The sequence below is a fragment of the Struthio camelus genome, chromosome 4 (assembly GCF_040807025.1).
Source record: "Struthio camelus isolate bStrCam1 chromosome 4, bStrCam1.hap1, whole genome shotgun sequence".
Classification (NCBI taxonomy): Eukaryota; Metazoa; Chordata; class Aves; order Struthioniformes; family Struthionidae; genus Struthio; species Struthio camelus.
Genome location: NC_090945.1, coordinates 53,933,283 through 53,949,015, shown reverse-complemented (window position 1 = coordinate 53,949,015; position 15,733 = coordinate 53,933,283). Strand labels below are relative to the sequence as shown.

Below are 15,733 nucleotides of genomic sequence, written 5' to 3'. Positions count from 1 at the left end.
TTTCCCCTGAAATTAAGGCTGTGTACACTGTTGCAGAGAGGTCACTCCAGATACCAGTGTGTGCTCAGTCTTGTCCACAGTGCCTTAGATGTGGTGTCTTGCCATGGTATGCCACCTGTCCCTGTGCCTTCTTGTACTCCCATGCTGATGCTGCCATGTCACAGTCTGAGGTATGCAGATATATATACCTTTAGGCTGAACCTATGAAAATGCCACTCTGCTGGGTGACGACATGGCCCTCTTGTAAATTTGAGTACACTTAGTGAACACACATGCACAAAACTATTTCTGAGTGTCCACAGGATACCTGGACCAAACACTGTGTAGTGTGGACGTACTGATCTACCCCACAGTGCTCTAGACCTGAACAAGGCAGACGCAAGCCGTTTCATTTCGCCACTGTACTCCATAACTCTTGGCTGGGAGCCAGGGACCGCTCCAGGTTTGAGTGTAGACATAGCTGTATGCTACTAGCCTCTGGATTATGTTTTAGACCATCAAATGAACCACAGCAATGCAGCTTTTACCTATCTTTGTAATAATCCATACATTTGTGAGTGTTGCCAGTGATGAGTTGTTATCAAAGGCAGCTGGTCACTCAGAAAAATCCAGAAAGTACACTGGAGAGTGAAGTTCTAGCTCCACTGATGTCACTAGGATTTCTGCTGTTGATTTAAAGAATGCAAATTAAATTTTGAACCAATTTATACAGACTCTGAAGGATAACTTTGAAATGACAAATCTGTGCTACAGTAAGGTCAAGAACAAAAATGAAGAGAGGCAAGAAGCAAAGAGGAATCCAGTTAATACTGTATCTGACTTACCATAATCTTGTCTCTGGCATTTTCTGTAAAAGGAAGATCTACCTCTAACGAGGCAATCCCAGAGGATCTAGTGCCTCACAGTAAGAAATAATGCCCAAGAAAGTTTGGGAGATGCCATAATTATACAGATGAATGAATAACTGTGCCTCATCTTCCAGTTTTCAGTGAGTAAATGTATTTTTGCAAACTCTAGTGACCTGATTTTGTATATGCACTGAATTGTTTTATATTTTAAAGTAAATAAAATATCTAAATAAAAGCATTACAATGTATGTTATAGCACTTTCGATTAAATTTACACTAGAGAAATAATTTGCTTGTTTACATTTTTATTTTGCTTGGTGAGTAAATTTACCTAAGAAGTATACAATTGTGTTCTATTGTGGAATAATAAGAGAGTGGGTAATATTTTTTCTTCTCAATCGTTCATTGAATAAATGGAGAGAATGCCAGAAATTGCAGTGGACAGGGGAAAAAGGCACAGGGCGGGAAAAAAAGGACATCCCTAAAACATTTATTATGGAAAAGTGTGAACAATCCTTGTCTTGTTTTGTGGCTGCATGTTGTTGGTAAAGAAAGGGTCAGTACATTCTATTGTTACTCTCTACTTCTTCCTGTTTCCTAGCTCAAAGTCCTTATTTTGAATCAAGTCCTGACCCTAATGATATAATTTGGAATTTTGCTATTGGCTCACCAGGTTTGTGTATTTAATACCAAGAACTGTTTGTCTTGCTCTGTGAATATGACAACATGTCCTGGATGGCTCTGTGTTAATTCTGCACAGTGCAAAAGGTTTTAGAGTGTATGTATACTTGGATGCAAACAATGCTTGTATATAAGATGTCCATAAAGTATTTTACAGATAGTTTGTAGATCCTATAAGAAAAACTATGATTATAGGGAATTAATATGTCCACAGAAATGCAAATTTGGGATTAAACCGCTTTTTTAAGCTTGTTCTATCTTCTTTGAAATACAAAATTCAAGTTTCCATCTTTAAATTTGGCCCGTTCTCCTGTTGGTAGCACATCTATATTGTTTGTGTATTTTGCAGGCCACATTTAAAAAGCAGTTGCTAGCAGCTATAAAAAAATCCCTTCCTACATTAACATATTGCAATTGGCTGCAACATTGTCTTTTATAATCTGCAGAATTCTAGAATCAGAGCCACGAGAAGTGTGAACTACCCAATTAATTTTGCTGAGGTAATTTAAATTTCGAGTTTAAGCACTAAATTTTACAGGTCTTCACTTCAGCAGCAACATCACTTGTATGTGTTCTTCTATAATATCAAATGGGTTCCCAAGTCTTTCCAGTTGCTAGAACTAATCCTGCCTGTGCATCTGCCAAAACTTTCATGGGTGCTTCATGACAGCCTCTGTAATGATATATATGTAAATACATATATTAATATCTTTTACCAGTACAAAAATCTGTGACACACTGAAAATGTTGCTCCAGTCGCAGATGCTGTCCAAGAAATCTTTCTGTGCTGCTACCTGGCCAGAAGATGAGGATATTTGATGATGTACCCTAAAAATCAGTGAACAGTTTGGATATCAAGGTTTGGATATTGAATATTTAATATCATTTGCTTTAAAAGTTCTTTCTGCAAAATGTTTTAGGTTTTTGTTGTTTTTGCCTGCCAAACTGTCTGTATTAATAATTAATAAAGCCACTTCATTATTCACATGAAGTATTGTTCTCATGGTGATAACCACAGACAGCAATTCCAGCTCCAGGTACGACAGAAAGTACTTTGTGAATAAATTCATGGAGCAGCACAGTTACGTCATCATGAACCTTGCAGGAGTCTACCAGAAAGCCATTGAAGCAAAACACAAACCGTAGGCTACCCTCATATTGGGCTTTTCTGTGAGGGTAGCCTGGGTTGACACTGTGGGGAAGTATGCCTTGGGAAGGTGGCTTTTTGAAGTCAACTAGAAGAGGGTCTGTGGTATTCAGCTGATTATGAAGCAATGAAATTTTTTTTTTTTCCAAAATGGCAGGGATGTTCTACCAATCTGTAAGGTATATTAGCAAGCAAATTAAGCAATAAATTACTTAATTTTGCATTAACAACAACTTGTAATGGGTCTGCTTGTTTGAAAATGATTCACAATTGACCTTGATGAAGTTAACTAAAATCCACATAAATAATTATCCAGGCCCTAGAAAGTTTTCAAGTGATTCATGGCCTTACTAGAGGGTGATGAATTGGGAGAAAAAATGCCTAGATATTGTCGTAGGTCAGAGTGATGCTCCTTAAGAACAATTTCTGCATATTTCCACAAAAGAAACATTGTTTAACAGCTTACACTCCTAACATAATTTCTCCTTTTTGCTGTCCTCTGACTGGGTATTTCTTAAGCTAAATAGCAAAGAAGGGCATGAGAGGAGGAGGTTGATAATTGGCTTTTGGCAAGTAGGCCTGAAATACAGAGAAAGTGTCTGAAACTCAGGAGGTAGCATGGGATTGCTGGAAAGTGGAGTTATGAGAACAAGGAGATTCCCTTGTCTTCAAAAGTGTGAAAGGCTTGTTTCGGAAGGAGATAGAGTTCATATTTAATGAGGATGAGGTCAGCATGAGTGCTGATATCGTTAGAACTGTAATGAACAAGACCTTCTCTTTCTCTACACTTTTTTGCACTTTAAGGAAGGAATGGCCTTGGATAATGTAAGAAATGGCATCTGGCCTCCTCGTCCTGAAATATCACCCACCGTTGTGGAGCATTCTCTTTTTTGGAGGCCTTCTCCTTGGGTCTAGGACAGCTAAGGAAGGCTTGTCCTGGTCCTTTATGTGTGGCCATAGGAAGTAGGGTTTTTCCAGGGAAATGGAAGGGCCTTCTGTGTTCCTTCAACAGTGGCAGGCTTTGCACTTAGGCACAGCTGAAGGCTGAGAGCAAGTTGCAAAGGGGGCTGACACAGTCCTTATGTTTTTCTCCATTTTATTGGTGTATTTTCTTAAGAAATATCTTTTAATGAAGAGAAGCATAAGGCTTTTCCCAGCAAGGCTTGTATTTTCAGTGTTCTCTGAACAAAAAGAAGACTTATTGAAACACAAGCGTTTTAAGAGACAATATGCTATGAATAATGTTGACTGGAAATGCTACTATATGTTTGGGGTGGGGTTGTCTGCCGCTGGTAGTAATAGAAATACAGCTGTGCATTATCCATTGGAGTTGAGTTTATTCTGGAAGCTAATTTTTAAGAAACTGAGGTTTATTTATTGGCTGCGTCACAGGAATATTTGGACTATTCTAATTCCAGCCTTAAGCGTTTCTACTTTTCAAGCCATATAAAGGAGAACAAGCTATACGATGTGTCTACCAGAGCTCAGCACAACAGGGGAATGGTCTCTAACCAGGCTCTGTAAAAATACTCTCTTCTGTGTTGTTTCTAACCTCAGCAGTACTTTTCAAATTATTTATATTCTTCTAAAAATTACTCGGCAAAAACATTTTACGTGCTGCACTATTAGATTCTAGTCTCAAAGATTAGCATTGCAAAGTATCCTTCAGTATTCCTCAAAGTCAGATTATTTATTACAAGGGCAGCACACGTGAAAGCCGGGAAAACTTAGCTTTCACAGCGGGAGACAAAGTTTGATGTCCTTATTTTTTTTTTTTAATTCGGGGTGTTTAAAAAGAGCTTCTTGTGGAAGTATGGGGGGGATACCTTCTCAACAGTTGCGTTTCGTATGTAAACACGTATGCTTGTTTAAATGCAGAAAATGGTATTCCACGTAGATTTTATGCTGTGAAGACAGCGGGCATGATTTATCTGAACAGCAGCTAAGACTTTCCCTCTCCCGTCCTCCCTCCCTGCCCGCCTTTGCTGGGCAAATAGCTGGCCAGCCTCGAGCCCTCCAATCACCTGGCGCTGCCGAGCCTCCACCCCCTCCGCCGCAGCAGCTCTCGCACCACCTACAGTTTGCTTTTAAAGCAAATATTTTAAAAAAAAAAATCACTTTACACCATTACTCTTACATTTAAGAATAGAGAAGTTCAGGCCTTGGTAAGAGAAGCAGGAGTTTGCCTGGCAGAAGTTGCTCTGAATCAGGTTTGTAATAAAGTCGACTGCTGAAAAGTAGTAACCTGAAAACAACGTAGCTTATCATATGAAACTTTACCTTTAGCATATGTGCTTTTTGAACAGCAAGACCTGCGGTACGCAGTATTAACTTGAGTGTACTTTACAGCAGTATTGTGTCTCTGACTAAATGCAAATATATGTATTAATATAGAAGTTGTGATTTACGTTTTCCTTCTTAGTCTAAACGGAAGATATTTCTTCTTTTTGGAGGTGGATCTTTCTTTTTCCATTTTATACATATTAGACTTCTCTAACAGGTGCTGCTTTCCAGTTTTTGATTTTTAAATCTCATTTAAATATATCACTTTAACCATGCCAGGACATTAGAAATTCTGTGAAAGTCTTGGGCACAGCATCAACTCTTATGACACTAAGAAGTTACAGTTCATCTAAAACCATGTATTGTGTGTGCATATATGTACACCTGGCATCGCAGACTACAATGTGGCTTAATTTCTGAGGTGAAATTTTAACTTTAATATATTATTGCTCTAATCACTACAATACTGAAACTTTGAATTCGGCTAAATTTATTTAAGATCGAACACATTTTTTTGTAAATTCTACAGCTGGAAAATATAAAATGCTTGCACAACTTTTACAGGATTTTACAGAAAACTGAGGCTGAAGAAAGGATCTAACTTTATCTCTGTATAATGTGTATGTGTATGTATTTCCTCATTTTGAATATGATACAAATTTATTGGAGGTTTTAAAGTATTTTCTCCATAACTTATTTTCTACATAACTATTTGGAATATAAACCACTGCATCTGACAGTTATAATATGTAATAGTATATACTATGAGATCAACAAAAGAGTTTAATAGCTAAGAAGTAAAATATCTTTAAATTACTTTTACCTCAGGAAAGTAAGCATACATCTTGAGAATAATTTAACAACTTTCAGAAGTTTTATATTGCTTTATAACACTTGTTTTCCACATTAGATTTTTTATCTTTTTTATTAGAACTTTTAATGGAAAATTTAGTATGAAATGTTGAATTGCAACTGTAGTACAGTGATAGTTTAATTAAGAGATTTGTTTTTTTCCACCTGCAGCAAGGGTTTGATGAGTACGGATTTCAACCATTTATTTCACATAGTTTAATTAAAGAATTATTTTTGAATGAAAGAGTGCCTTACAGTACAGACTAACTGTATGATATATCAGTTGTTTTTCTGCTCTGTCACACATGTGTTCTGTCAATATCCACCTATTGTTTGTGTTTTGTTTTGCTTAGTTGTTAGGGTTTTTTTAACATGGAAAATATTTTGGAAAAATGGTAGACTTTACATGACTGTGAAGCAGTCAAAGCAGCTTTAAAGATCAATACAAACTTTGCACATGAAGGCTTTGTCCCTTGAACTGTACATGTATTTACAGGCTTTTTGCCCCCAAACTTTTGCTCTTAGGAGAGGCCGTTAAGTGCTCCTGATCATCCATTCAAATGGAAGCACAGTAAGACAGGCCTGGTGTGAATTATAAGACTGAAGTCATCTTCTTAGATTAGCATTCAGATGAGCAGTGATCAGTAGTAAATTATCTAGTCTAAGAGTGGCCAGGAAAGACTGAAAGGAAGAAGAAGGGTCTATCAGCAGCTACCTTAGAGAAGAAAACCAAGACAGTAAAGAACCAAAAGGACAGGAGAAAAATCTGTGCTTATTCAGGTATTCCGACAAATATTGTAAAATGTTCATGAGAGGTGAGGAAGTTTTTTTTTTTCCTTCTGTTGGATAGATCTGTCCAATTCTTCTCTGGTCTAAGCTAAGTCCTCCTGTCCTGTCCGTCTCTATTTATTGCGTGCTGTTGAAGGGGTAAAGCTATAAATTGTGGTGTGCACAGCATGGGAATTCTGGGTAGGAAGACGTTCAGAGAAAGCCTGAGCAGGATTGGATAAACACTAAACATTGGTCTTCAAGTCTAAGGCAGTTGGACTGGGATTTCCCTTTCTCAGAGAGCTACTGGAGACATGCTGTGTTATAGAGTGAATCTGTAGCTAAAGAAAGACTTAGCCCAAAAGAGGCTTCAGTAGTGCTGTAACCCAATGTATGCAGAGCCAGAGAGCCACCACAGTTTGTTTGTGACAAATGTCTTCATAAAGTAGAACGCATTGAAGTGAAGTAGAGCACGGATTTGCCTACAGGGGAGAAGCAATAGGCTGGATCTGCTCCTCTCCTTACTCAGAAATAACTGCACGCTGTTGGTCAGCGCAATCGCATTTTCCTTTTTGGTTTTGTATCACTAACTTCCTGTGCTTAAGCTCTATAGTGCTCAGGATTGAATCCTTGCTCTGTTTAAACTCCACGAGCAACTCTTCCCAGCTTGAGTGACTGCTCCTTGCTTATTGTTCTTTTCCGAAGACATGCAGGCTTGTAATGCTGCCCCCAGGAAGTAAGAGGAATGCCTCAGAAATGCCTCAGAAGCACTGTGAGTTCGGTCAGTAGCAAAGCGTTAAGAGAGGTCACTTCCTTCTTGATTAATTACCTGCTATATTACCAAAAATACCATTTCCCGTGTGCCTCTCTGAGAAGGCTCAGCAAAGAGCCAGCACCAATAAGCTGTGCTGGAGTACTTAACAGCGGTGCCGGTACTGGTAGCACGAACAGCAGCAGAGGCCACGACAGCCTGGTAGGAGAAGGCAGGTTTAGACTACAGTGGTGAAAGGAGGAGGCCATGAGAGAGAAGAGAGTGATAGTGTGGAGATAGCAGGAAAACAGTGGGAATGCCCTTTTGCTGGGCAAAAGGTATGAGACACCATCTCTTGCCTATTCCTGTGCCTTTCCCTTGCTTACCCTATTTTGTGTTCCTCTCTGTGCTGAAGATCAATGGCAAGGAAAAGGTGAGGTTTTCCAAGTCCTGCAGGATTAGGAATAAGACCCTTTTTAGGAGCGTGGTTGCAGTCACTGGAAGCTTATCTAGGACAATGCTGCCACCAAAAGGCACACCCAGCTGCTACCTTGTTTGCTTCTGTAGGTTAGTATTTGAGTATGAGGCACGCTGAGCCACAGTACTACAATAAGTTATATTTCTGAGTCACTACACATTGAGTACTGCCTCAGTTATTCTTTTGAAGGGAGTAAAATGTTGAAGAGTCTGTCTTAGAGGTGATACCTTAGAAAAAGACTAAACTTGTCATTGATTTCTGAAGATACTTTGTCACTACCTAGGTCATTAGGGCCTGCGTGGAGGCCGAATATCCTCATAAGCTCCTCAGTTCTTCCTGCTGTACTTTCCTGTCAAGTGTGAAGTGATCAGTACTGGATTCTTTGCTCATCTCATCCAAATCTGAAATGGGGCCGTGTCTGAGGTAGCACCCTGCATTTCGTATTCAGCACACAGCAGCTGGAGTTATGAGGCAGTGTTTATTATGCATATGTGTATAACAAACTCAGAAAACAGTCTAAGACATTTTTGGGTTGCAGTGGTTTTTGTAGATGGTTGTGCGATCTTTAAGGGTAAATTAGGAAGGATATACCTAAAAGGATACATATTTCTTCTATATATGAGAGATTTTTTTTCCTCTGCGGATACTCAGTTTGTACCTTGTACCCTGTGTTGGGCTGTGCCCTGATTTTTAAAAGTGAAACAAGAAGAGTGGTATGAGGGGTATGAGTCAAAATAGGTATGTCATCTTACTGGCTTGTAGCTATCAAGAACCAGCCTCCTGTTCTCTCCAAAGAGAAAACAGAAGCAGAAAAAAACCCTTCCCATTTCATCCCAAGGATTCCTTCTCTGCAGGAAGAAAAAAATCACCTACCTGGCCATCACGATAGATGACTTTACAAGCTTCAGGACTTCTTGTCCTAAACTGCAAGGAAGCAGGGCAATCTGAGCTTCTATTCATATGACTAAGGCCTTGGAAATGGTTTAATGTTCTGAGAACAACAACTGTCAAAGTGTTTTTTCCTATTAATGAAGCACACCTGAACTATCATTATGGGGAAAAATCTGCCTTAAAAAATGCCATGAGTCTGCATCATTGAAATTACTAAGGGGAAGGGCATGGAGTCCACAAGCTCATTGCTGCCTCTAGCCATGGGCTAGAGCCTAATGAGTATATTAGGATAGCAGCCTAAATGGTAGATACAGCTAGAGAAGTGTCACTGCAAGAAGAACCTAGTAGTCTTGGGCATCCGCGTCAAAGTACTACTCAGGACAGAGAAACCTGCCTTTGAGGGAATGGAATACCTGAGCCTGAGGCCGAAAGAAAGGCTGCTCTTAGTAAAGAGTTCGGGATCTACTGTAGGGAATTTTACCTGAAAAATTCAATGCTGATTCCCCTCAGAAGAGCTTATGGATGTCTTCTGTCTTTGCCAACATTCACTCATCTTAGTTCTGAAGCTGTTGTGTGGAATCTCCGTAATGAATGAAGTCTAGATACCATAGGTAGATACTTATCTCTCAGAGGCTGGATGTCTGAAAGCATGCCCTAATTGCAGTAAAGCTTTGGAAATTTCCCAGTCTTGCCTCATTCCACTGTACTGGGGCAGCTAACACCTTTCTAATGGGCATTAAGCATCACTGCTCGAAGCTATTCAGTTCCATTCATTATCCTTTATCTACTTCCCCTTTCTCTGAGAGAAAATGGAAACAGCTTTTTATCATGAATCCTCTTTAAAGACAAAAGTTGCATGACTGACTGTACTTGAGGAGCTATTTCAGGAATAGGGGGAAAATGTTTCTACTCAGAGGTGTCTTTTTATGCTCAGTGGAAATTTTTTAAAGCAACCTTGCAGTTCTCTTGCTTCTGACTCGGTATTGTCCTAGGATCAAAAAACTGGCCATAGTTAGATATCCACTTTGATGCAAAGTCAATTGAACTATCGTGAATAGAAATGCTCTCTATAGATCCAGGAAACTGATACATCCTGGGGAGGAATCTACCAGCACAATATATTCATCTAAATGAAAGAGATTCTCAGTTCCTAGGAGGGTTCCACTTCACAAATAGTGAGCACGGTATAGATTTTTTTTGTATGGGTTGCAAAGAAAACATGAAAGGTGACAGATGGGCTCAAGTGTTTTGAGCCAAGGACTGAATATCAATGAAGAAATGACGCTCAGAGCAGATGCCAGTTTTGGGGAGAGCAGTATAGCAATCAAAGTTTAATTGTTGTTAGCAGGAGCTCTTAATTCTTACCAAACTGTCCACCATCTACAGTCCAATCCAATCGAATACATATCGGAGCTTTACACTAATGATGTCTCTTTGGCACGTCTTTGTCTACGCGATTCCAGTGTCGTGCCTTGCAGGCAAACACTTTGAATCCCCGGCTACTGCATTCTCCGACTTGGGAAGCAGGGTGGCCGTCCTTCTTCCTGCAGGTGCTTGTATCACAGGACAGAGGACTGCCACACACCTACTGGCCTTTGGGACAAGGCTGGTCAGAAAAGTTGAGCTCGTGAGCATAAGCTGATGGCTTCCCACTGCAGGACATGCATTCAGAGTATTGAAGAACCGCAATGAGTGCGAGATGGGCAGTCATCCTATCAGTTTTTGTTAGATGCTTGTAAGGGAGAGTTGTATGATCTTTCTTTTACAGATAATTAATGTTAGGAAACGTTCTTGGTGTGGGAGGGTCTAAGAACACTATTTTAATCTGTTTTCAAGCAGTTTTTACTCAAGTGAATCCTAAAGGTGAAAAGCATGTCATTTGAATCCAAAGACTCTGTCAGAATGCTGTATTTTAAAGCCTTGGCTGTTTGTAGCCTTGAATTTTGGATGTTAAAAATGCTTAGTTTAGGTTGGTGCTGATCCCTATCTTAAAACTACTTGTGATATGTAAGATAATAGATGTCTGTTCTGATTCCATTCTAGAGAAGTTTAAGAAGAAGTTAACAGCAGTTAAACAGAAACAATTTGTTCTATTTTTACAGCAGTATAGTAAACCTAAACATGACAGATCTCTTTCCCTAGAGAAATATGCGCTAGATAGAAAATTAGGCATATTGATTCCCTCGTATGTTTCCTGGGTAAAAAGTACTTATCAGCTTATTTAATGTCATGGAACAGTGTCAATATAAGAATTACTGAGTTAAATAAAAGTTCTTTATGCACATATGCTTCTTTACTTATTTTCACCAGTGCTTATGCTACCTTTCATGTATTGAAATAATTTATTTTTTTTTCAGAGTTCTACATCCACCATGTTACCCTGTGGACCAGCTTTGTCACTTGTCCGGTGTCTGGTGCGGAAGAAGAACGTCAGTGGTGAAAGTCTTGAAGACTCCAAGTTGTGCCGATGCTTGTCTACTGTGGACCTTATAGCGCTGGGAGTAGGAAGTACTCTCGGTGCTGGTGTTTATGTCCTTGCTGGAGAAGTAGCCAAATCAGATTCTGGACCTAGCATTGTTGTTTCTTTCCTCATTGCTGCCCTGGCATCCGTGATGGCAGGTCTTTGCTATGCTGAGTTTGGTGCTCGTGTCCCCAAGACTGGCTCTGCATATTTGTATACTTATGTAACTGTTGGTGAACTATGGGCTTTTATCACTGGCTGGAACCTCATTTTATCATATGTTATAGGTAAGCTTGAGAACTAACACAGGACTCGAGGGTTTCTGAGACAGCAGATAAAAGATATGTATTTGGCTCTTTCTTTCATTGCTGTCTCTGTACATAGCTATTGCTTTTTATTCACAGTAGGATCAAATAACCGAGCAAGGATATTTCCTCCTTGTGCATCATCATTGTAAGTAAAAGTTTTGCAAGAGGCTTTTGTAAACCGTCTATCTTCAGCAGCATGAGCTAAATAACTAACGTGAAAATTGTGGCAAACAGTTCAGTGCTGATGCCCAAGAATAAAGAGTTTCATTTACACTCTCGTTACTGTATTTGTTCAGCAAGGATAATTTCAGTAAAATCAATAAATATATTTTTTTCTGAATATACATAACAAAGACATTTAAAGGGGCTCTGTCACTATAGTATCTCACTTCACAAGGAAGTCAGGATGTTTAAGCATTATCTCATTACCCTAATCCCATGCTAATTAAATGGAGTCTTATTGTGTGATCCTATCAAATACAAAGTTGACCAGATCTGAATAAAATCAACACTTAAACGGGAGGTATTCAAATAACCACTTCAGTGCTTTGGCAGAGATGGCATTTTTTGATTCAAACGTTTTTTTGCAGAAGTACTGTGACAAGCTGGCCCAACATCTGTTATGCTGTGTATAGGCACATCTGTCTTTATACATATGCCTAATTACAGGACTGTTGCCCAAATCACCGCAAAATTAATATGCCAGAGCATTGTATTGAACTGTATGTAATGATAGGAGAGCTGTAAAAATAAAGTTATATTTAGCTATGGCCACATACATTTTTTTCTGGGGGAAAGTATTAGCCTTAAATACTCACTCTAGCAAAATAAATGTTCCTAGTGATTTTTTTGCTCTACCTCCAGATGGACAAACTTCCCTTTTTTTCTAAACTGTTTTGGTACAATGCTTTAAACTGTTAATCATATGCCATGTTGTAAATATAGAAATATGTCTTCCAGTATGACGTGAAATATAAATGATATAAAAATAATTTCTGCAATATGTGGGAGTAAATGAGATATCCTGTAACTAAAATATATAAATGTATAATGTGTTATAATTTAACTAAGTAGATAATTTCTGTAATGTTAAATTCATGGTCAAAAGGCTCACTGTTTTAACACAAGTTCTGCTTTTTTAGATATAAGTAGTGGCATGCTTAGGGTTATTTGTTTTTCAGCAGAAATAACTCTGTCCTAGCGTATATGTGCAAAACCCTAACCATGCATGTATGTTATGAAGGTACATCAAGTGTAGCAAGAGCCTGGAGTGGCACCTTTGATGAACTTCTTGGAAAACAGATCGGTCATTTCTTCAGAACCTACTTCAAGATGAATTACTCTGGCCTAGCAGAGTATCCTGACTTCTTTGCTGTATTCCTGATATTGCTTTTATCAGGTAAGACAGAGCTATGTCTTCGTTTATGATGAGTGTGATATCAGACTACAAAATGTTTCTTATAGACAAGGAATAGATTTTTTGAATATATTAATGAAAAGACAGCAAGAAAAAATGATAAATTGTAGTTTGTGTTTTATCAGAAATACCTAAATAATGTTAGAGAAATTTGGATGCACATTGTGTTTTCACCCAGTGACTCTGGGAATTAAATTTATATCATCAAAATTTCATGTGTACTGTGCTTTTTTATTGAAGCTGAGACATGAAATAATCACTTATTGGTACACTTTTATAAAACTCATGACATAGATTGATAATAACAGGAAAATTAGACTGTTCTGCGTTTTTTATGGCTTTCTTGTTGGTGAATGCCCTCAGAGATGCCACAAGGTTAAGCTCAGTAGTTTGGTAATGCGATGCACTCTTCTTAAACTCAGTATTCCTAAAAGTCCTACCCAGGCCTCAAATATTTGTTGTGTTTAGTCTCTTTATATCAAATAAAGGCAGGAACTTTTCTTCTCTAGAAAGTTAAACTGATTAAGTTATATGGGTATAACCTCCTCTTCTATTCTGGTGAGTGGCTTTTTTAGGAAAAAAATTCTGTTCAACTCTTAATGCTAGAATGAGTGAATAGGGCATCTTTTACAAGGTCTTTGTATGTAAGAAGACGAGTTCCTACAGTATTAACACTTCACTTGTGACTGTGCTTGTACCTTTAGTTCATTTCTGCATTCTGTCTGTTTTGGTTTTGTTCTACTACAAGAAGGCAGAGAGTAAAAAATAAAATACTGAAGACCCTAATCGGAAAATGTCGGAGAACTACATTTTTTTTTAAAACAGGTTTCATTTAGATTTAGGATGTATCTATACCATGAGTCACACTGCAGCACAGAGATTGCCAAGTTGAGTCAGATACTAGAAGCAATGCAGCAAGGGTAACGTGAATAAGCAGGATAATTCAAAGCAACTGTTTTAGTACGTCTTCAGTGCAATATGTGCTTCCTTGTAGTTTTTGTGAAAAGCACTCATACTTCTAGAAATTTTACCCCAGTGATTGTCATATGGTCACTAACATAAACCACAAGAAACTAGCAAAACCGGAATGGAAGCTTGAGGAAATTCATTGGTACAATTTTAAGAGTAGGATACTCTTTAAGTACCTGAATTTTATAAAAGTGTTTTTTTTCAAATTTTCCTGTGATTCATAAGAATTTTACGCTTCCAGTCAGAACATATTTTGAGAAATATCAATATTAATGGTGCTGAGGCCCCTGTGTCTGCACTTAGGAAGATCACGGAGTTTACTTTACTAGCTTAGTCCAGTATCCTGGAACAAAAGTGTCTTCCTGGAACAAAGTGTTCATGGCTCACAGTTGCCTGTTCGAGTTCAGACCCTTATGTCTTCATAAGGGATTCAAATGAATTTGGTAGGTACCTGGAATGGACCTTTCAGTTTTGTTACCTCCACAGCAAGGGGGAAAAATTTTTTTTTTTTTTGGAAAAGGAGAGCACTGAAACGCCACAAACTGAACTATGAAATGCGAATGTAGATGTTGCCATCTTATATCAGTTTTCCCCATCGTCACTGCTATTTCATAATATCAGAAGTAGAGATTGCTGATTGAAAAAGGAATGTTGCTTCTCTTGTGGTTCTCCACTGCTCTTGAGTTTTCACTTGTTGCTTCATCCCCAGCACCGCTCTCCCTTCACTTCTTTTGCACTTCTGCCCAAATTACCTCTCAAAGGTCTGTCTCATAAACTGCCAAACCACCGGTGAACTAACTCTGTGGAATTTACTGCTGTTGAGAGGAAGGGCAGAGTCAGGACTGTCCAGGGCTGTGTAGGCTGAGCACGATACATTCAGTTTTGAGCTGTGTAAGCTGAATTGTAGTAGCAGACAGTGTTTTACAGAAAATGTTATGTGCTAAGTACAAGAGATAATCCATAGAAATCTGTCCATTTATGTTTCTTCCCCACAGAAAGGACTTTAAACAAATTTACACAGTGTGTTTCACACAACATTAAGCTGATTGAGACGTTGTCTTCTAGAGAAAAGCTTAGCTAAAGAGCATGCACCTATTTCCAATAAAAATACCTTTGGTGAAGGAAACTTGAGCAGCTTATATGATAACTTCTGGCTTATGAGAAGACAGCAAATGTCTCATTAGCAGGGTCAGAAGTTTTTAGACATTATCTTGAGAGGCTTAAAAATTTCAGACTTAATCTCTAAATAATGAGGGAAAGCGTGTATGTGACATGAGTGGAAATGCTTAGAGCGCAGAGACCCTGTGTGAGGCTTTCCTGTTGTAATGACTTTTTCCTGATTTGCTTGCGGTCCTGTGTCCCATTAAACTGTAACTATGCTTACAGTTGCTTCAAATCTGCTAACACAGTAAGATCCTGATGAAAAAACTTTCAGATTGTTTAAATGTATTAGCCTGCAACTTAAAGACTTGTGTATTCCATATAGGACTGTTTTAGAATCCCTATGAGGAGGAGGCATGCATTTCTTGTAATCATTTATTAATAAAGTAGGAAATGTGACTTTTTTACTCTGTAATGGAAATTTACAGTGAACACGTTAGATTATTAACCTCATAATTATGATTATTTTATTACTCTAATGAGTAATTGCTCTGTGTGTAGTAGATGCTGCCATTCTGTTGTTATTAAGCATAGAATTTTTGTAGCTATTTTTAATCCATGGCATAAAATACATACAGATTGGAGTCACAGAGAAGGAGTAAGTAACAGTTGCTCAAAAGATGCTTAAATACTTGAAGAAAAGGATAAAGAAGTGTTGTGTTTTGTGGTCTCCAATACACTAAATTTATGCTACTGCTTCTTAAAAGCTGTAAGAGCT

General features: G+C 38.4%; 1 protein-coding gene across 9 annotated transcripts in view; it reads left to right on the top strand.

Annotated features, from left to right (window-relative positions):
• Positions 1-15,733, top strand: part of SLC7A2 (solute carrier family 7 member 2) — a 58,321-nt gene that overhangs the window by 29,840 nt on the left and 12,748 nt on the right. For 4 of the 9 annotated variants that reach the window (XM_068942769.1, XM_068942771.1, XM_068942773.1 and 1 more), the window contains exons 2-3: positions 11,057-11,447; positions 12,712-12,867. In XM_068942769.1, the coding sequence (XP_068798870.1) occupies positions 11,072-11,447; positions 12,712-12,867 (532 nt within the window). In that variant the 5' untranslated portion in view covers positions 11,057-11,071. Of the gene's footprint in view, positions 1-2,285; positions 2,389-4,748; positions 4,887-11,056; positions 11,448-12,711; positions 12,868-15,733 lie in introns of those variants that run through there. The other 5 variants (XM_068942774.1, XM_068942772.1, XM_068942768.1 and 2 more) reach the window with 3 other exon arrangements.